Source organism: Protomyctophum parallelum, assembly GCF_964188405.1.
Source record: "Protomyctophum parallelum genome assembly, chromosome: 4".
Lineage (NCBI taxonomy): Eukaryota > Metazoa > Chordata > Actinopteri > Myctophiformes > Myctophidae > Protomyctophum > Protomyctophum parallelum.
Window position 1 is genome coordinate 43,193,612 of NC_139700.1, and position 22,897 is coordinate 43,216,508.

A 22,897-nucleotide genomic window follows, 5' to 3' on the forward strand; every position below is an offset into this window, starting at 1 on the left:
GGACAACACTTCTCTGACAAGTCCACCCTGAAAACTCACCAGAGAATTCACACTGGAGAGAAACCCTATGGATGTGATCAGTGTGGACAACACTTTTGTCAAATGGCACACCTTAAAAGCCACCAGAGAATTCACACTGGAGAGAAACCCTATGGATGTGATCAATGTGGACAACACTTCTCTCAAATGTCAAACCTTAAAACACACCAGAGAATTCACACTGGAGAGAAACCCTATGGATGTGATCAGTGTGGACAACATTTCTCTAGAATGGATGGCCTTAAAACACACCAGAGAAGTCACACTGTAGAGAAAACCAAATAATTGTGTGTGGAAAGGCTTTTAGTAATTAAAATAATTTAGACGTTCACAGGGTTGTACACGCTGGATTTAAACTGCCCCTTGTGGTCGTGTGGGAAGAGTTTTACATATTCAAGCCACCAAAAACGTCCTGAAAATATGAACAATGGATCAGTTTAGTCTGAACATTATGTAATTTGACATGTGGATTTGCTGTATATTACATTTAGAATTTAGCAATTTTTTTGTATTGACCTGTACTTCTGTTGAAATGCACCCATTCTACAAACTGTTAATAAAAATGTCAATCAATCAGAGTTTGTTTGGGCTTCATAAAAATATAGAATAAGCCTACAAGTTATTTTGGTTTTACTCAACCACTAAACAAACCTAGCCTATAATATATTACCTTTCTAGAATGTTATGTTACCTTTCTTAGTACACAATTAAAATGTACACAACGTTTTTGCACATTCAGTTTCTGCTGGGTCTCTCTCAGCTTCCATCATGTATCCATTGAGCCATTTGTATTAATAACAACAACACAAGTAAAGTATTTTCAACTTTTGAGTGAGGTTTCTTGTCCATTTTATGTGTTATGCGTACCCTTTACACCTAAACTAATTGGAGCGTAACAGCGTATGTAAGTAAAGTAGGCTAATATGTTCTTAAATACTTGTAGAGCCCAGGCTTTAATCCCCCCTTCATATCACTGTTAATCAATTGTACTTTTAACACAATTCACATTATGAAACAGTAATAATGATGTTAGTGAAGTAGGTATGGATACATGGGAAGCACAAAGGAAGTTCTGTAGCCTAGTTCTACTGAAACTCATCAGAGTCAAAGAGGTGTAAAATGGTCTCAGTTTACATTTTAACCTGGGGTAAGAATGTGGGGGTTGTTCATTATTTAGCATTTGAAAGAAAAAAAACATTGAATAAAAGTGCAGTCATCACAACCTGAACAATGATTTAAGGACTTAACGTTGTCCGGTTTGATCATGACTTATCCTGATCATTAATTAATAATAGGCCTACTGTATGGACACATGCATGTTTCTGCACACAGGCCTACACATTACACAATAGGCTATGAGACTAAGAGGACTGCGCCCTCTGGTGGCGGGCGGGTGGTGTCACAGCGGGACAGACACACAGACACACACAGACATGAGCAGCAGGGTCTCATAGTAAGTGGCTCACTGCGTTCGCAATGAAGACTGTCTGCAATCATTTTAGGGGTGAGTGGCAGTTTGTGTTTTGGAAAACAAATAGGAACTGTTTTTATTTGTTTTTCTGACAGCTGAACGTGTCCTCTTTCAAAATCCTGTAGGCCTACAAATGTTTTGTTTTGAAAAAGTTACTAGGCTGAAATGGCACAGAATGTCACAGAATAGTCCACTTCCTCCCGGGTGCTTCTGTGTTTATGCCTACTAACAGCAACACTATGTTTAGGGCAGCGGTGCTGACCGAGAGATTCAACTGTATTGTATCCTATAGGTTTTACCCAGGGTGCAACAGCATTAACTTTGGAAACTGGCTGTTGCTGTGTCTGCCAATCAGCATCATCATGTTGCTGTTGTCATGGATATGGCTGCACTGGCTGTTCATTGGTTCAGAGTGAGTAAACAACCCTCTGTGTCATCTTGTTCTCAAACATTTCAGGCCGTGAGTTGCGACCCCCCAAAATAATCATATCTGAACTGGGGACTCCCCCACCCGACCCCCCAAAGTAATCATATCTGAACTGGGGACTCCTTCACCCGACCCCCCCAAAGTAATCATGTCTGAACTGGGGACTCCCCCACCCGACCCCCCAAAGTAATCATATCTGAACTGGGGACTCCCCCACCCGACCCCCCCAAAGTAATCATATCTGAACTGGGGGACTCCTTCACCCGACCCCCCAAAGTAATCATATCTGAACTGGGGGACTCCTTCACCCGACCCCCCCAAAGTAATCATATCTGAACTGGGGACTCCCCCAACCGAACCCCCAAAATAATAATATCTGAACTGGGGACTCCCCCAACCGAACCCCCAAAGTAATCATATCTGAACTGGGGACCCCCCACCCGACCCCCCCAAAGTAATCATATCTGAACTGGGGACTCCTTCACCCGACCCCCCCAAAGTAATCATATCTGAACTGGGGACCCCCCACCCGTCCCCCAAAAGTAATCATATCTGAACTGGGGACTCCCCCACCGACCCCCCCAAAGTGATCATATCTGAACTGGGGACCCCCCACCCGACCCCCCAAAGTAATCATATCTGAACTGGGGACCCCCCACCCGCCCCCCAAAAGTAATCATATCTGAACTGGGGACTCCCCCACCCGACCCCACCAAAGTAATCATATCTGAACTGGGGACCCCCCACCCGACCCCCCAAAGTAATCATATCTGAACTGGGGACCCCCCACCCGACCCCCCAAAGTAATCATATCTGAACTGGGGACCCCCCACCCGACCCCCCAAAGTAATCATATCTGAACTGGGGACCACCCACCCGACCCCCCAAAGTAATCATATCTTAACTGGGGACTCCCCCACCCGACCCCCCAAAGTAATCATATCTGAACTGGGGACTCCCCCACCCGACCCCCCAAAATAATCATATCTGAACTGGGGACTCCCCCAACCGAACCCCCAAAGTAATCATATCTGAACTGGGGACTCCCCACCCGACCCCCCAAAATAATCATATCTGAACTGGGGACTCCCCCACCCGACCACCCAAAGTAATCATATCTGAACTGGGGACTCCCCCACCCGACCCCCCAAAGTAATCATATCTGAACTGGGGACTCCCCCACCCGACCCCCCAAAGTAATCATATCTGAACTGGGGACTCCCCCACCCGACCCCCCAAAGTAATCATATCTGAACTGGGGACTCCCCCACCCGACCCCCCAAAGTAATCATATCTGAACTGGGGACTCCCCCACCCGACCCCCCCAAAGTAATCATGTCTGAACTGGGGACTCCTTCACCCGACCCCCCCAAAGTAATCATATCTGAACTGGGGACTCCCCCAACGAACCCCCAAAATAATCATATCTGAACTGGGGACTCCCCCAACCGAACCCCCAAAGTAATCATATCTGAACTGGGGACCCCCCACCCGACCCCCCCCCCCCAAAGTAATCATATCTGAACTGGGGACCCCCCACCCGACCCCCCAAAGTAATCATATCTGAACTGGGGACTCCCCCACCGACCCCCCAAAGTAATCATATCTGAACTGGGGACTCCCCCACCCGACCCCCCCAAAGTAATCATATCTGAACTGGGGACCCCCCACCCGACCCCCCAAAGTAATCATATCTGAACTGGGGACCCCCCACCCGACCCCCCAAAGTAATCATATCTGAACTGGGGACTCCCCCACCCGACCCCCCAAAGTAATCATATCTGAACTGGGGACCCCCCACCCGACCCCCCAAAGTAATCATATCTGAACTGGGGACTCCCCCACCCGACCCCCCAAAGTAATCATATCTGAACTGGGGACCCCTCACCCGACCCCCCAAAGTAATCATATCTGAACTGGGGACTCCCCCACCCGACCCCCCAAAGTAATCATATCTGAACTGGGGACTCCCCACCCCGACAAGGACTTTTCAGAATATGGAGATAAGTAGGTTTTTGCCCGACTGCGACGATGAGGAATTTCACAATGACTGACAGCCTGGGGTGACTGTTATGATGGTGGCGTGACAGACTTCAGTTAATTATCTGCAGGGTTGACCTTTTTGGAGACACTCAGAAATCATTACATTGACCAGCAGTGTCAGTGTTAGCGTTTGTCTGGGATTTTCTATACTCATAATAACTGTGATATTAATAGACATATATAGCTTTTATGTTTGTACTGGCTTTATTAAAAAGTACTTTTGGCATGCTTGTCGAAAGACAAGACCCTAACCCTAACTTTTTGTTCTATTGCATCCAGTATTTTACCATTGCTGTAGCCTACTGTTATGTTGGCACATTTGTGCGGGACAAGTCCCACCGACATTTCACTGCTTGTAAAACCCTTCTTGATTATATTTAAGAATTTGAGAACTTTGATGTACAGTAGGAAATGAGTAATTAATGACCCAAGTGAATGTGAGTGCATGTATGTCAGTAACATCATGTGTTATGTGTTCAATGAACATTCACACACGCACACGCGCACGGCAGTTTTAGGTTCCTGTGGCACTGCAGAGCAGAGCGATCGGAGAGGGAGAAGGCTACTGCCAGACTGATCCAGGAGGAATACAACGCTCTGGGGCCGATGAGGTCAGCCATTCCACACGAGTCGTGTTTATGAAATACAGATCCAACTAGAAAAAGTGCCCTTCTGGGCACAGGTCTCCACCAGGATGAGCAGATGTGAAGAATTCCAGGCAAAGGTTTTTCCTTGGCCTCTAGGGAGTTGGCATACAAAGTTATCCACAGATCCGTGCAGTTAGAGGTAAAAACAGTTTTCGGCCAGTTATAGCGCCACCTTGAGGCTGAGTTGAAATTGTTCATGTGACATTTCGTCCTCGGCCTAGTGGGAATGTGGGTGCACAATTTCACGGAAATCACGCGATGTGTTCATGATTTGCAGCATTTTGTTTGAAACTGAGCACTCCTGTGAACTTTGGAAGCCAATCTTAACCAATCAGGATGGAGTCTGAGAAATCTGAAAGACTGGTTTCGTTGAATGGCTCTAGAGAGACTGTGTACCAATTTGCGTGATGTTTGGACAAAATCTGTAGGTGTACTGTGCAAAAACTTGTTTTGCACAAAGCGGCCTCCTGGTGGCGCTATAACAGGCCGTTCTGGAAATCTGAAAGACTGGTTTCGTTGAATGGCTCTAGAGAGACTGTGTACCAATTTGCGTGATGTTTGGACAAAATCTGTAGGTGTACTGTGCAAAAACTTGTTTTGCACAAAGCGGCCTCCTGGAGCGGCCTCCTGGTGGCGCTATAACAGGCCGTTCTGGAAATCTGAAAGACCGGTTTTGTTGAATGGCTCTAGAGAGACTGTGTACCAATTTGCGTGATGTTTGGACAAAATCTGTAGGTGTACTGTGCAAAACCAAGCGGCCTCTTGGTGGCGCTATAACAGGCCGTTCTGGAAAGTTTGGGGCAGAGGTTCATCGTTGGCATCCAGGGAGTGTGTGTGCAAAATTTGGCATCGACCAAACGGGTTAACGGTGGCCGAGATTAGCTGCTCACGGACACACGGACGGACGGACGGACGGACACACACACGGACACACGGACACACGGACACACGGACGGACGGACGGACGGACGGACGGACGGACGGACGGACGGACGGAGTGCAAAACATACTCTCCCCCCATGCCTTCGGCCTGGTGGAGACAATGACTTCAGAGCACAGGATGTGCATAGAAATGACTTGATCCTGTCGTAGAAATTAAGATGTAAACATTTAATCATACCCCTTTTTAAATAGTATCTCCTCTAAGTTACAGTCTGAGATTATCTCATCTGTCACACCCCTGTGGTGCTGTTTGTTTTACAATGTTACTGTCCCATTTGTTGAACTGGCTCGAGTCTTGAGGCCATGTTGGGGGTTGGCTGTTGTGGGAGTAAAAGCTATAAAGGCTGTGACCCTATGTGACTCTGAGAGTCAGACTGGGGTTTCCATGCATGAACAGGTCTCATGTAAATCTTGTCTCCTTACTCGAGTAAAGTCCTTATACTTCCAAACTCTGAATTCTTGTGTTGCCTCATTATTATTAATTGTCCTTTTGAGCATGTGTCCTACAGACTGCCTAAACAATCTCAAGGAGAGATATACAGGCTACATGTATTTGCATCATGGATATGCATCACACGAGCACATACGCACACACAGGGTAGAAAAAGCATCATCTCTGTCCCTGGCGTGTGGCCTCGCAGAGATAATGACGTACAAATGCTCATGTAATTGCCGACTGGGTTGCAATGAACCACACAAACTCCTGTGAATTCCGACAGCAAAGCAAACACAAAAGGCACCATTTACCATGTCTCTTTCTGTCTGGATGAACCATGTGGACTTGGTTGAGTTCCCCTGTCTGTCCATTTTTGTCTGCAGCTCCCAGGAGTGCGTCACCCAGGGGGTGTTCGTCCTCATGGCCGCTCTGTGGCTGACCAGGGACCCCGGTTTCATGCCTGGCTGGGCTTCACTCTTCCCCACGTGAGAGCTCAACTTATTTTATTATCGAGTATACAGAGGCATTTGAAATGTCTGTATTGTTTATCTCTCTTGGAAATAAACTCAACACTTTCTGGAGATGCGCAAACACTGGCTGATCAGTGATCAGTTCTGTGGTTTTATTCGTTGCTCACAAACAAGTTATTTGCTAATTCATTTGACCTGAGATCAGATTCTAAAAATGTCTTCTACATCCTGACAGTTTTCTGAAAAAAGCTATGTTTCTATGTCAGTGGTTCTTCGATTTTTTCAAAAATAGCGAAAGCATAACGTAATGCTTAACACCAAAAGGGCTTCCCGCCCCAAAATGGGTTAAGTTATTTGCTAATTAAGACCGGGCACCCATTTTGGTGTCAGCATCATGTTATGCTTTAGCTATTTAAAAATAGCAGATCTACAAGCTCATATCGCGCCACCGAGTGGCGCGATACGAGCTTGTAGGTCTGCTATTTTTGAAAAATCGAAGAACGACTGACATTTTTTTAAATCTGATCGCAGGTCAGAATGGGTTCATCAGACCAGTGTGTGTCCGGCGGAAACCTCGTATGAATCTGATCTCAGGTCAGAATGGGTTAAAACTTGCAGATCCACTACGTTTGGTGCTTTTGTGTGACGCTGTAGTATGATCAAGTAGGGGCGTCAACAAAAATAAACTCTGGATATGGAGATAATTGGTTTCTGCCTGACAGAGATGATATGTTGCCATGTCCTTTCTGAACAGGTACACAGGCTACACCACTGATGCCACAGTGGCACTTCTCTTGGGTCTCCTGATGTTCATCATTCCTGCCCACGGTCCCTCCTCCTCCACCAAACCTGGTAACTATTAGTCTCTCCTATAGCCAAGATGATCAGAGGGATCAGAAATAGCAACCCCAGGGTTAACATTTTCTGTTGTTTTTTTTCCCATTAAATTGTTACATTGTGATATTTTCAAACATAAAATATCACACATGCCAGACCAGAGTGTACCAAAAGGAAATCGATCAGTCTGACCAGAAGCAGGGGTAAAAAGATACAGTATCCCCTCGCCGACCAGTGACCATACAAAAATAATGACCATAGGGGGATATCAAAAGCAGAGCTATGTATTTTTAACCCCATCCTCCCCAGCAAATCGAGAGAGACAATTGCATCTGGGAGATATTATCTTCTCTCTTCCGATCCCTTGCATTGTCTTCTGCCCATCCAGGTGGATGCTAGTGATTGACTGCAAAAACGACCATGCAGACATACTGTTCCTTTGTCTTTCGTTCTCATGTTTTGTTGTCTTTCTTCACCACAATGTTAAGAATGTAATTTAGATAGCATGCTATTTCAACAGATGCTAGGTCCATTGTTTACCTAAAAGTATTGTTTTAAACTTTTAAACCAATGCCTGGTTCTTAGTTTACCTGTGGTCCTATTTTCCTGGGGCACTACACTGTCTCTCTGCATTCTATTTGTGTGATTACCTTGCTTATTGTAAGGTCCATTCATACTGATAAGCAACTCACCTTTTAGGTGATAACTTTATCACCTAAACGGTGATAACGAGTAAACTTTATCACCTCAACGGTGATAACGAGTTCATATGCGTAACCATGCCATATGCCGGCAAAGCCAAGGGGACTGCCCACCCAACTTCTAGACCAATCAGTGAACGGGGTGATAGCCCAGAGAAAAAGGGAAGATGTCGGTCAGTAAAAACAGAGCGATGTGTCAGGGTGACCCTGGTGAGTGACGTAAGGTTGTAGTTTTCTAACTTTAGAAAACTACACTGGTGAGTTTCTTATCACCCGTATGAATGGGCCTATAGGCCCTTAAGTCACTCTGGATAAGAGCGTCTGCTAAATTGTAAATTGTAGATGCCATGATCTCCTGGAAGGAGTTCCAGCGATCCATGCCGTGGGAAGTGTTGCTGCTGGTGGGCGGAGGCTTTGCCCTGGCAGAGGGTACCCAGGTAAATTTAAATTTAAATTAACCTGCTGCTGCTAACTATAGGCCAAAATGAGAACGTTAAGCCTATATACATTGGCTATTTGAAAACAACTCTACAAGCTCACAGCTATAGTGCGTCATGGTGCAATGGGTTGTGACTCTTGTGAGCTTGTAGATCTTTTCAAAAGATTCTTGGGAAAAAAGCGACACGTTTTGAATATATTTTTTTTAATATTTTAAGGGCTGGCACAAAATATTTTCAGATGAGTGGACAAATTCATATTAATTTGGGGATCCTTGACATGAAAATGTTACAAAACCACTGGCTCTACCTCCTGAGCCACTGCTGTCGGAAATGAACTGTTATTCTATATTCCATATTCTCCATATTCTAACTGTTAGTTAACACCCACTTGATCATACTACAGCGTCACCCAACAGCATCAAAAGTATCAGATCCTACAAGCTCGACAGATTTGACACGCTTTGAGATTGACAAGCTCAAATCGTGTCACTTAATTCGTGCCTGCATTTAGAGCTTCGGCATCTGCTACTTTTGAAATGTTTGCATCATTTGAATCCTGTAAAGTAACAGTTTTGGACATACTGTATGAGGTTTCCACCCGACATAGAATAGAATCAAACCTATATACACTCAAGACACGCTCCATATATGGCCAGTACAGAATTCATTCCATATGTTGATCTGACCCCCCGTCCCCCCCATGCCAAAGCGCTAATTAGAAGCTCTGCTTTAATAAATAAAAATATTGGCAGTATCAGTCATGGCATTGTTGTGCCTCACTTTAGTTGCCAGTTACCTGTGCTGCCTCTTACAGTATGTGCAGGTTTATTATGGTTGGGGTTCTTTCAGGTCAGGTCAGTCACTTTGATTTAGTTTTTCTTCTACTTCAGGTGAGTCACTGTGAGTGCATAACCACATGAACTCTAGCACAGTGCTTCTCAAAAAAAAATCATATTTGCAAATATTTGCAAAATTAGCAGATGTGCATCAAGGTACATATTGTACAACAAGTACATTATCCTAGATATTAAAATTGGGAGCACTAAATATGTGTCGTCATGTCATTAGTCGCAAACAAATTATTCAGTGGTCCCATAGGTTGATTCTTAGTCAGGGTGGTGGTCGCTGGTTCACAATAATTGAAAACCCCTGCTCTCTACCACAGGTGTCTGGTCTCTCCTCCTGGGTGTCCAGCCTCCTCTCTCCCCTGGGTCATCTGCCAGCCTTGGCCACGGTCACGGTGGCTTGTGTCATCGTCACCTCGGTGACAGAAGTGACCAGCAACGCTGCCACCATCACCATTTTCCTCCCCATCCTCGCACCTCTGGTGGGTTCACAGTCACACATACCGTAATGACAGTATAGACTAGTACATGTTGGAGTTTAGAAACCACCAAAAAAAAGAATACATCCAGCTCAAGTGGAGTTAGGAGGTTTTGGCCGAAGCACTTTGTAATACCAATTTTCATTGGTTAAACATTTTTGTTTGACATACTATATATTGTGGCATCTCGGTGCGGGACCGCGAGCCACGTCTGAGCCTCCCCAGGCAGAGAGAGACTGGGGGAGCCCCTCGGTTACGTCATACAGGCCAGGGGCGGTACTTCCCTCGTTATCTCGTCAGTGATGACTTATAAGCTCCCATCTGGTATAAAACGCTCCTTCCTCCCTCAGTCTGCAGAGACTCTCCTGGGAGACAGGCTGGCGTGCGGCTCGTGGTAAGAGACCATATATTTTCCCCTCTCACAATTCATGGTGGAAATGCATGATAGTAATTAGTCTATATCTCTTACCTCCATGCGTAAACAATGATGCTTGTTGGGCACACACACACACACACACACACACACACACACACACACACACACACACACACACACACACACACACACACACACACACACACAGACAGACAGACAGTAATAGATTAAATAAAGAAACTCAGTGCTCTCGTCGAGGGGTGCCCAAAATATAGGGTTATTATGTTACATTTAATTACGTTAAGGAATCTGTTGTTACCAGTCTAAGTGCCCTTATTTTATTATATTGTATTTATATATATATATTGGTTTTTTTGTTTGTTTGTTTTTTAAGTAATTCTTGTTCTGTATATTGTTTAAAAAAATAAAAAAACACTTAAACCCTTCTCTTACCGGGCTCCATCTCCCTAGTGTACACTAACATTGCCAAAAAATGTCAAGCTCACCAAGCATCGTGTTTCAGGAGTGTGTGTGTTAGAGTGTGACTATTGTGTGTTTTTCTGCATTGTCGTTGACAGGCAGAAACCATACACGTAAACCCACTCTACATGTTGATACCTACGACCCTTTGCACGTCATTCTCCTTCCTGCTGCCCGTGTCCAACCCTCCCAACGCTGTGGTGTTCGCCTACGGTCACCTGAACACAATAGATATGGTGAGTACTGAGGCCTACGCTCACCTGAACACAATAGATAATGGTGAGTATTGAGGCCTACGGTCACCTGAACACAATAGATATGGTGAGTAGTGAGTACTGAGGCCTACGGTCACCTGAACACAATAGATATGGTGAGTACTGAGGCCTACCGTCACCTGAACACAATAGATATGGTGAGTACTGAGGCCTACGCTCACCTGAACACAATAGATAATGGTGAGTACTGAGGCCTACGCTCACCTGAACACAATAGATATGGTGAGTACTGAGGCCTACGCTCACCTGAACACAATAGATAGTGGTGAGTACTGAGGCCTACGCTCACCTGAACACAATAGATAGTGGTGAGTACTGAGGCCTACGGTCACCTGAACACAATAGATAATGGTGAGTACTGAGGCCTACGGTCACCTGAACACAATAGATAATGGTGAGTACTGAGGCCTACGGTCACCTGAACACAATAGATAATGGTGAGTACTGAGGCCTACGGTCACCTGAACACAATAGATAATGAGTACTGAGGCCTATACGGTCACCTGAACACAATAGATAATGGTGAGTACTGAGGCCTACGGTCACCTGAACACAATAGATATGGTGAGTACTGAGGCCTATACGGGCACCTGAACACAATAGATAATGAGTACTGAGGCCTATACGGTCACCTGAACACAATATATAATGATGAGTAGTATATAATATATACGATTTTTTTCAATCTTTGCTTCTGGGGGTCAAAGTATTTTGAGATGGGGGTCGGTGGCCAAATACATATAGTATAATTGTGGGTGTCCTTGACATGAAAAGTTTGAGCACCACTGATATAGTGTAGCAACATAGGTATTTCAGAAAGCATTTAGAAAACATTTGTAGAAGGGATTAATGGCATAATCGCCTAATTGCAATTATTCCCTCCTCTCACACCAGAGACCCTCTTAAGCGAACATGTGTGCACATTTGGTGCACATTTGTAAAGTATGGGGTTTTGTAACAATTATGGTTAAAATGTATTTGTAATCATTTTTACATTGTATTTCACTATTCATTATGTTTAATCAGGTGTGTATTCTTTTTTATATACCAGTATATAGATTTTTTGATGATCCAAAATAAATTTGCGACCCCATCTTTGGGCTTAGAAGAACCATTTTTGGTTCCAGAGAGAACCATTCAGACCATAGGTCGCATTGCAGAGCTTGTAGATCTGCTATTTTAAATAATCTTTATATGAAACATTTGGAAACACCACCAATCTAGACTGGCCAGCAACTGCATCTTTTTTTTTTTTTTTGTTCTGGAGTGAAAATAAATTCAGGCTGAGTGTCAGGCTAACACAAATCTCTGGAAGATAATTGTGGGATGGAGGATGGCTTATCTAAGCAGTCATACCTGGCCTGAGTCAAACTGTAATTGGACTCAGAGGTGGGTGATGCTGCTCACCTGTGCAAGTGTACATCGAGGAAATCAAGTAACACATCGGTCATCTCCACGGCGAGAGCCACTGTCCAGACAGAACACCATCTGCTCCCCCCTGTGAATTTAATGTGTAGCTACAGGATCTATATCTAGTAGTACCGCAGCAAGCTGCGCTGCATTTGTGATCCCATATGGCTATGCTGGTTAAAAATGAATAGGCCTATATAACTTTTCATAACTTTGGGATGTCGAAACCTTGGCCGTTGTCTGTTCAAGCTTGTCAGCAGTAATATGTTCTGGTGGGAGTCTGAGGCCAAATACACATTCGACATGATGACAAAGGTTTGACAGTGACTCATCAGCTCTGAACTGGTTCCTAGAAGGGTCTGAACATCCTCTCAGGACACAGGAAAACATTCTCCATTCACCACATTTTGGCACCAGCTGGGCTTTTTGCAGGCTTATTGTCACATCTATGAGATGAATGATGAATATGTCTCATTAATATCTCATATCCTTAGTTTTGATGAGGAGGAAGTCCTTGAATCTTTCCTATACCAATAATCACCCAGTTTGTTTTCTTTGTCATTAAGAGACGTACAAATTAGTCGCTTCATGTCCGCCCCGTCCAGATGGCAGCTGTGTCTGAATGACTTGATCGCTGTCGTCGGGCAGAAACCTTGTATCTACCTCTCTTTTTTCTTACATACATTTATGCCCTATTTTGTCATTCAAGGGTTTGCTATTTTGGAAAAGAAAATTAATTAAGTTGTTAACAGAGTAGTTCACCCAAGAAAATGACTTGTTTTCTATCAATTACACACCCTATGAAGCCTTGAATTCATGGAGATTGTTTTGTTGCATTCCTAAGCCAATAATTTATACTCCGTAGGACACCCTTTGATTATCCGACCGGAGACTCCGCCGGTCATTTATTGGCTATTGGTTATTGGCTTAGGAATGCAACAGAAACAAAAAGGGAGGGAGAGAGAATCAGAACTCGAATCACTTTATCAAAATAAGTTCTAAATAGAACTGGAGCAGGAGTTCATAAACTGCCTCCTCAACGTTCCGTATTGTGTTGTCTATAGACAACAATTCTTTGTATGGTTTCTGTGTACTTTTAAAGTATCATGGGGTTCCATATTTAAGATAAGATGAGATACATAAGGTAAAGGTAACATAAGATATCTCACGTGGGAAGTCGCAATGAAGGCCTCATTTCCTGGGTTCAAGGTTCAAGGTTGTACTTTGTTACATCTTGTGTACAGGCACATAAGAGTAAAAACTTATTTTTGTTTGGCATTCCTTCAGACAATGCAGCAGCCATAGACATTAGACAACAAAGAATAATGAGTATCATCATATGTATTGTACATGTGCCGTTTTCCCTGTAGTAGCAAAGTTAGGTGAACTTTGTGTAAATAACTTCACAGTGGACTATGTTCCATACAGTTAAACCATATATTTAGGAAGGTGCAATTCGTTCATGTATATCTGATTGTTCAGGGAAAGAAGCTTTTTTGCATTCTATTTCCAGTGGCTTTGAGTCTATACAAAACCGTTTTCCATGTGGCAGCATCTCAAGCAGTCTGCGATTGGGATGGCTTGAATCCTTCATGATTCCGCAAGCTTTGTGGGCGAGATTGTGGTTCTGCATTATAGTTGTTTGTGTATTAATGCTTATGTCTATTCTTGGCTACAGCATGATGGACAGGGACAGAGTCTCATACATTTTCTGGCTCCAACCTAGCCCTGTAATTATTATGCCAGTGTGGAATAATTGCAAAAAAAAATGAAAACAATCCTTTTTTTTTACTGTAAGCTCTGAGACTTTTGCCTGACAACTCATCCAGAACTTGTGGCTATAAATGTGCCTCATTAGTCTGTAGATATGTAGTATGTCCTGTGGTGGAAAAATGTTCTTAAAGTAAAAGTATCAATACTCCAATGTAGATAGACTATGTTACAAGCAGAAGTCCCATATTCAAGATATAGGCTACTTGAATAAAGTTACAAAAGTATCGACATCAAAATATACATTGAAAAGTTCAAAATGTATTACAAATATAATTGAAAATAGATGATCTAGAATCTAGATCGTCTATTTTCAATTATATTTGTAATTCTAGATAGAAGTTCACAATGTGTCGTATTAGTTCTGCTATTTTCAAATAGCCGAACTATATTTAGGGCTGAAGTGGTATAGTGTGTTTTGTAATAATCTGCAAAGTAACAATTTGTCTCTATAAAATGTAATGGAGTAGAAGTAAAACTATTGAAATTTGGAAATACAGTAAAGTAGAAGTTCCGCACTCCCTCCACTGGCTCCCGATCGCTGCCCGCACAGAATACAAAACTCTGATGCTGGCATTCAAAGCAACCAAAGGTATGGCTCCCCCATATCTTGCAAGTATGATTGAACCCTACAAACCCTCCCGCGCACTCAGATCAGCCAACGCAGGGAAGCTGGAAGTACCCTCACTAAAAACGCCGGGACAACGCTCCACACGTCCCAAACTCTTCTCCCTTCTGGCTCCAAAACTGTGGAATGCACTTCCCATTAGGCATTTAGGCATTTAGGCATTTAGGCATTTAGCAGACGCTCTTAATCCAGAGCGACTTACATTTAAGCAAGAACAAAAGCATGGGAATACATCACATAAAAGCATTTATCATGAAACATGCGTAAGCTAAGAAGGTAACAGTGGAATATCTATATGATGAAACTATACATACACTATACATAATAAACTACATATTCACTACTATGCTATACATATGTACTATGGCGTGCTATGACTATATACAATACAATTATAGTGCTGTCTACATAACATGCTATAAGTCTGTGTCAAATGCTATCTAAGCCAACAGAAATGCTATCTAAGGGGTTAGGGTAAGTGCTATGGGCCATGATGGAGTCTGAAAAGGTGGGTTTTCAGGCTACGGCGGAAGATTGGGAGTGATGCTGCAGTTCTGACTGCAATGGGAAGTGCATTCCACAGTTTTGGAGCCAGAAGGGAGAAGAGTTTGGGACGTGTGGAGCGTTGTCCCGGCGTTTTTAGTGAGGGTACTTCCAGTTTCCCTGCGTTGGCTGATCTGAGTGCGCGGGAGGGTTTGTAGGGTTCAATCATACTTGTAAGATATGGGGGAGCCATACCTTTGGTTGCTTTGAATGCCAGCATCAGAGTTTTGTATTCTGTGCGGGCAGCGACCGGGAGCCAGTGGAGGGAGCGGAGCAGGGGGGAGACATGTGAGAATTTTGGCTGGTTGAAGACCAAGCGAGCTGCTGCATTTTGGATCAGCTGGAGAGGCTTAAGTGCACATGCTGGTAGGCCAGTAAGGAGGGAGTTACAATAGTCGAGTTTTGACAAGACTGTTGTCTGGATTAGGAGCTGGGCTGATTCCTGGGTGAGGAACGGTCTAATTCGTCGTATGTTATAGAGTGTGAACCTACATGATCGAGTGACAGCTGTGATGTGAGCTTTGAACGAGAGCTGACTGTCCAGGACAACACCAAGATTCCTGGCTGTTGGGACAGACGTTACCAGGGCGTTGTCTACGGAAATAGTTAGCTCCCGCATAGGGCAGGACTTAGCTGGGAAGAAGAGAAGCTCAGTCTTGTCTGGGTTCAGCTTGAGGTGGTTGGAGGACATCCACTGTGATATGTCAGCCAGGCATGCAGTGATGCGCTCTTCCACCTGAGTGGCAGAGGGGGGGAAGGATAGGAACAGTTGTGTGTCATCGGCGTAGCAGTGATAGGATATATTGTGAGCAGAGATGATAGTGCCAAGGGATTTAGTGTACAGTGAGAAAAGGAGGGGACCAAGTACAGATCCCTGTGGGACCCCAGTTTGGAGGGTTCGGGGGGATGATAGCAGACCTTTCCAGGAAACCTGGTAGGTCCGATCGGTGAGGTAGGAGGAGAACCACTTTAGTGCCGTTCCACCGATGCCTAGCTCCGCTAGGGTTTCTAGGAGCAGCTGGTGGTTCACTGTGTCAAATGCTGCTGATAGGTCTAGGAGAATCAGTACTGCAGAGTGGGAAGCAGCTTGGGCAGCATGTAGTGCTTCTGTGACTGCCAGCAGGGCAGTTTCTGTGGAGTGGGCCTTCTTGAATCCGGACTGGTTGGGATCCAGCAGGTTGTTCTGTGAGAGATGGAGAGAGAGCTGGTTGGAGACGACACGTTCAATGGTTTTAGAAATAAATGAAAGGAGTGATACCGGTCTGTAGTTCTTGACATCTGAGGGGTCAAGGGTTGGTTTTTTGAGGAGTGGTGTTACTCTGGCTGACTTGAGGGCAGATGGGACGCAGCCTGAGGTTACTGAGGTGTTGATGATGGAGGTGATGAAGGGGAGCAGATCAGGTGCGATGGTCTGGAAGATTGGAGACGGGACAGGGTCAAGAGGACAAGTGGTAGGTCTAGAGGATGTTACTAGTTGTAGAACCTCGTCTGGGGAAAGAGGAGAGAAGGAGGACATGCATGGTATGTTGGGGTTGGTGTTGGTTGAGTCAGATGCCACTTTATGTGGGAGGGGAGGAAAGGAGCTGCTGATATCATCAACCTTCTTCTCGAAGTAGTTGACAAAAACATCAGCAGTGAGGGATGAGGGTTGAGTGGGGGGAGGGGGTTTAAGGAGGGAGGTGAAAGTGGAGAAGAGCTTCCTTGGGTTAGAAGTACAGGATTGGATTTTGGTGTGGTAGAAAGAGGTTTTAGCAGTGGTTAGTGAGTGGGCAAAGGCAGAGAGGAGTGAGTGAAAGTGTGAAAGGTCATCTGGTAGCTTTGACTTGTGCCACTTTCTTTCGGCTGCCCTTAGAGGTGTTCGTTCAGATCTGAGAGTTTCAGATAGCCAGGGAGCCGGTGGACATGAGCGAGCTGGCCTGGATGAGAGCGGGCAGTGTTGGTCGAATGCAGATGAGATAGAGGAGAGGAAGGATGAGGTTGCAGTGTCAGGTGAGAGGGAGAGGAATGACTCCAGGGAGGGTAGAGAGGAGAGAATAGAGGATGAGAGGGAGGAGGGGTTTAGGGATTTGAGATTGCGTCGGGAGGTGACGTTCGGGGGGTTAGTATGTTTAGGCGGGAGGGTGGAGAGAGAGAGGGAGAAGGTTATGAAGTGGTGGTCAGACCTACTTAAGGGGGTAACAGAGAGTGTGGAGGGAGAGCAGGCTCTGGAGAACACAAGGTCCAAAACATTACCAGCCCTGTGAGTGGGAGGGGAGGGAGATAGGGAGAGGTCAAATGAGGCCAGAAGGGATGTAACGGGAAGATACTTCTCTGCGGTAGGAAGGTTGAAGTCACCCAGTAGAATCAGAGGGGTGCCATCTTCCGGAAACGAGCTGATCAGAGAGTCTAGTTCTTCCAGGAAGTTCCCGAGAGTTCCAGGAGGGCGATATAGCACAATGAGGATGAGGGGGACTGGCTGTGATATTGAGATAGCATGAAATTCACATGTGGACAGAGAAAGGTGAGAGAGATTTAAGACACGGAAATTCCATTTGGGGGATGTTAGTAGCCCTGTACCCCCCCCTGTGCCTGTTTGGCGAGGGGTGTGGGTGAACTTGTGTGAAACAGAGAGCGCGGCGGGAGTTGCAGTGTTATCTGGGGTGATCCAGGTTTCAGTCAGAGCAAGGAAATGCAGAGACTTGAGGGAGGCGTGGCCTGAAATGAATTCAGGCATATTCTTTTTGGTAGCTGCGTGGCAGTTCCATAGTCCTCCCTCCACCACAATATGGTGACTGGGTGAACGAGCTGGGTAGATGAGATTTGACGGATCTCTGTGACTGGAGAAGTAGTGTCTAGGGCGACATGAGGAGGACAGTATAGGGACGGTGGGAAAGCACATTCTAAACAGGTATAAGAGATAATAATAATAATAATAAAGTAATAATAATAATAATAATAATAATAAGGTACAATAATAATAAGGTACAACTAGTAATTATAACATAATAATAGGAAGTAGGAAATAAGTTGATACAGAACCCCTAGGACGGCCTCCTTCGATGTGTCTGGATGTGTCTGGGTGTCCAGGTCTTTGGATTGGACACTAGGCTATATTAGTCGGCCTGTGTGATTTTTTGGGTTGGAAATTGGAACGATACAGCGGAGAAATTGGAACGATACAGCAGAGAAATTGGAACGATACAGAGAGGAGATTGGAAAGGTACAATTTGACTAAGTAAGTAAAAACACAGACAGAAGACAAGTACAAGAATAATAAAGAGAGGAAAAAGTATAGAAAAAGGTTCGGAGTATTGAGTTCACTCACTGTGTACCAAGTAGCCGGTTAACAAAGCAAGTGCAGAGGTGAGACCCGTTAGTCCCATTGCAGTCAGAACTGCAGCATCACTCCCAATCTTCCGCTGTAGTCTGAAAACCCACCTTTCAGACTCCATCATGGCCCATAGCACTTACCCTACCCCCTTAGATAGCATTTCTGTAGACTTGAATAGCATTTGATACAGACTTATAGCATAAATGGTAAATGGTAAATGGTGCATTTATATAGCGCCTTTATCCAAGGCGCTTTACAGAGATTGTGCATTACAGTCATTCACCCATTCACACACACATTCATACACCGATGGCAGCGGAAACCATGCAAGGCACCAACTAGCACATCGGGAGCAATTAGGGGTTCAGAGTCTTGCTCAAGGACACTTCGACAGTAACTCTGGGGGAGCCTGGGTTCGAACTGGCAACCTTACGGCAACCTTACGGTTACCATCCAGGCACTCTACCCCTGAGCCACCGCCGCCCCAGCATGTTATGTAGACAGCACTATAATTGCATTGTATGTAGTCATAGCACGTCATAGTACATATGTATAGCATAGTAGTATATATGTATAGTTTCATTATATAGATATTCCACTGTTACTTTCTTAGCTTACGCATGTTTCATGATAAATGCTTTTTATGTGATGTATTCCCATGCTTTTTTGTTCTTGCTTAATGTAAATCGCTCTGGATTAAGAGCGTCTGCTAAATGCCTAAATTGTAAATTGTAGTACAGTTGAGTAAATGTACTTACTTCACACCACTCATTGACACAGTTGTAGTTGTTGTTTGAAGTACTTTTGGAATTGAACCCAAATGATCACTGGAAATGCTAAATGATAATAAACTATACTGTGCAGATTATCCTTTCTTTTGACTTGTAATGGCCTTTGAAAGCCTGAACAATTTGGCTGATGAGAATATTTGTTCTTTCAAGGCTTGTGTCAATTATAATTTTGTGGCAAACAATCATTCTTGGACATTAAAGACCACCAAAGAGCTTGAAAATGTACCAGCTTTCCAAATTGGGCTTCAATTGATTGTAACTTTTTTGATTAGGCTAATCAAATAATCAAGAAGCATGAAAGCGAATTGACCCGAAAAATACTAAATTGATTAGTCCGATTAGCTGTTGCAGCCTCTATTCCCAAACCATGCATTAATTATGGTAATCTTGTGATAAATGCAACGGCAGTGATACATGTGGGGTTGTGAGTTGAATTTCACTGTGAAAAACCAAAATGTGTTTTTCTTTTTCATCTTCATTTCTTCTTCATCTTCCTCATCCTCTCATACTCTGCTTTGATTCCGTTAATTGTCGCTTGCGGCAATTTTCCTATTTCTTTTTACTTATAATGTTCAGGGCAAACACACACATCGGAGAGAAGCCAGTAATGTTATTAATGGTGATCATTAAAGGAAAAGCCAGGCGTGTGCACTCATGTTACACACAAATATTAAATGTGAACAATACAATACCTATTATGTCCAAAAGTATCAGATCAACGCGTGTTTGTGGATCTAATACTTTTGATACTTTTTGGTGTTACGCTGGTATGCTCAAGTAAGGACGCTAATTTACGGAAAAACACAAGAAATATGGAGATTTCTGAGGTTTCTGCCCCGACAGCAACAATATTCTTGCTGCTCTTTTTAGATTCTGGATACAGTGCAGTATGTATTCCACTGGCACCTGCCTTGTGTATGGTGCCATATGCTCCATACTGGACTATGTATATCGTCGTTGTCAGAAAGAGACCTAATAATAATACATTGTGTGTGTGTGTGTGTGTGTGTGTGTGTGTGTGTGTGTGTGTGTGTGTGTGTGTGTGTGTGTGTGTACGCGCACGCGCGTGCACTGTATGTGTACATTTGTTAGATGCTTTCTTACAGTGCTGATGATGTCATCACGTGTGATTGGTTGGTTGTTCCAGGTGAAGGCGGGGGTTGGCGTGAACGTGATCGGTCTCCTAGCCGTCCTATTGGCCGTGACCACGTGGGGAACTCCCCTGTTTGCTCTCAACACTTATCCTGACTGGGCACCTGCACTTCCTCATTCCAACTCTACGATGAACACGCCTACAGTGACAGTGATGATCATGTCATAGGTCAGTGGTTCTCAAAATGGGACCCGGGGACCCCCATGGGGTTGGTGAGGGGATTCCAGGGGTCCCCAGCTAAGTGAGTTTATATAGCATAAACATCAGTTCAACCACAACCACGCAAAACAATTTTAACAACACAAAACATGTATGGGAGCCCTGGCATAGAATATCTTCAGTTGGGTGTTTACTAGTCTACAGCCAAACAAATACGTTTGGGGGTACTAGACATATAACAACTGTTCTATCAGTGTTAATCTAGAGTATTGAAAATCTTTTGAAAAATGACTTGAAGTGATTAGATTTGTAGGCGGGCTACATTTTTGAAAATATTAATATTAATAAAACAATAGAATATTTATGAAAAAAGTGGATATTTACTTGACCCATGATGAAATTATATGGTTTCTCTAACAGTTGTTTATCTATTACAGTATCAGAAGATCTGAACATTGGCCTGGGCCGTGGCACAGCGGCCCAGGCACCTTGGCTGGTAATCCAGTCTGGCAGTGTGCTGCGGGTTCGACTCCTGATCCCGATGGCCTTTACTGCATGTCACCCTAACCCTAACCCCTCCATCTCTCTCCTCATTCCCTGTCAGCCTACTGTATATCCCTCTATAAAACATATAACATAAAGGCGAAAGCCACAAAAGAAAACATTTAAAAAAGAAGATCTGAACATCTCATCAGATCATTTCTAGGGTCTGGTGAGATGTTCATATCCTCAGGATAAGAAGCACGTTACAGTATTGGATGCAGGAGGCGGGTAGGAGTTTGTGCGGACAGATTTTAAGCCCTTCAAAGTTATATTTATGTATCAACCAAAAAATATGGAGATTCAACCAATCATTTCATTGCCTTGTTAATTGAAATTTGGCAGTATAACATAACATTAGCAAAGCATGGTGTTGAATGCAACAGGAAAATAAATGCAGTCATTTTCATCTTGTCAATATGAGGCGTTATTATCGTGCTGAGAATAACTAATTGTGTTCATGTCGCGTCAGTAAACCATACATGTTTTATGTTAATCAACTGCCGAAGCATGAACTCTCCTTGTTCTGTTTATCAAATGGAGCAACGGAGAGTGAATACACTGTCCTGTAACCCAGTGGTTCTCAACCTGCGGGTCCGGACGGACCCCACATGTTTTTTTTGGTGGGTCCCCACTCCCCAGATGATTTGCTTAATATGCAAGCTTTTTCTCACTCAACAGTAACCATACAGTAGCCTATACTGTATGTGTATTATAGGGTATCTGCACCTTTCTAACATGACAATGGTGGGGTTCCAGTTCAAATAGCCTATGATTATTTTGGGGGGTTGTGGCCTGAAAAGTTTGAGAACCACTGAAACCTGATACCTGCCTCCTTTTCCAACTGTGGAGGTGAATGACGCTGTATGACATCATATCATCATATCATATTTTATGTTATATCATTTATCCTGCATTCCTGCTGGAAAATTATAATATTTGTGTTAGTTATAGTTCTAAGTTATAGTATAGAGGATACGTCCCAGGTGCATCCATGCAATGTTTTTTTTAGTTATTGTTAACTTATTGTTAACTTCTTGTTGGTAGTGTCACTATATGATAATGAATGTGTAATCGTCTCACATTAGGCATACAGAGAAAGAACGCCACCTAGTGGCTACAGCACCATTCACTATTTTGGTGCTCACTAAAAAAACAAAACAAAATATACTTTGACTTTTGACTTAAACAACTATTTTGAACCAGAAAACACATCTACAGTAGGCTAATTGGGCGGTGGCTGCCATTTTGCCATAGAGATTTCTGAAAATATTCATCATTTTATCATTTTAAGCCTGGAAGTTGGAACCATGAAGTGATCCAGGCTCCTGGTGAATTATGACCATATATAAGACATTTGATTCAGCGTCAAAATATATTTCACTATTATATTAAATTTAATATACATCTTTTTGTGTATATGTGATGATTTCGGGTGTGACAGTGTACAGTATAATTAGTGACAGTACAGTAGAGGGCCCCCCTGGGGACCCCCACACGATAACTACGTCATTTCTCAACCATTTCGGATGCAGGGCGACCGGTCATTTCCCCACACGGAGTTGCACTACTCACTTCACACGAGTGTGATGTTTTTTTATGACGGGACGCAGCGAGACACTTGTTTTCCTGCATTTTGCTGGACAGTTGTATAGAGGTTTTACTTCTCTATACCATTGCTTTGT

At 43.9% G+C, this 22,897-nt stretch overlaps 1 protein-coding gene across 1 annotated transcript in view; it reads left to right on the forward strand.

Moving 5' to 3' along the window:
- The window catches only part of slc13a1 (solute carrier family 13 member 1), a gene marked incomplete at both ends in the record, with an annotated part of 57,940 nt that extends 37,259 nt beyond the window's left edge, over positions 1-20,681 (forward strand). The window contains 8 exons of the mRNA XM_083762817.1: positions 1,803-1,922; positions 4,493-4,591; positions 6,389-6,490; positions 7,230-7,327; positions 8,356-8,450; positions 9,619-9,780; positions 10,732-10,869; positions 20,508-20,681. Of these exons, the coding sequence (XP_083618943.1) occupies positions 1,803-1,922; positions 4,493-4,591; positions 6,389-6,490; positions 7,230-7,327; positions 8,356-8,450; positions 9,619-9,780; positions 10,732-10,869; positions 20,508-20,681 (988 nt within the window). The remainder of the gene's footprint in view (positions 1-1,802; positions 1,923-4,492; positions 4,592-6,388; positions 6,491-7,229; positions 7,328-8,355; positions 8,451-9,618; positions 9,781-10,731; positions 10,870-20,507) is intronic.
- Between the last annotated feature and the right edge of the window lie 2,216 nt (positions 20,682-22,897).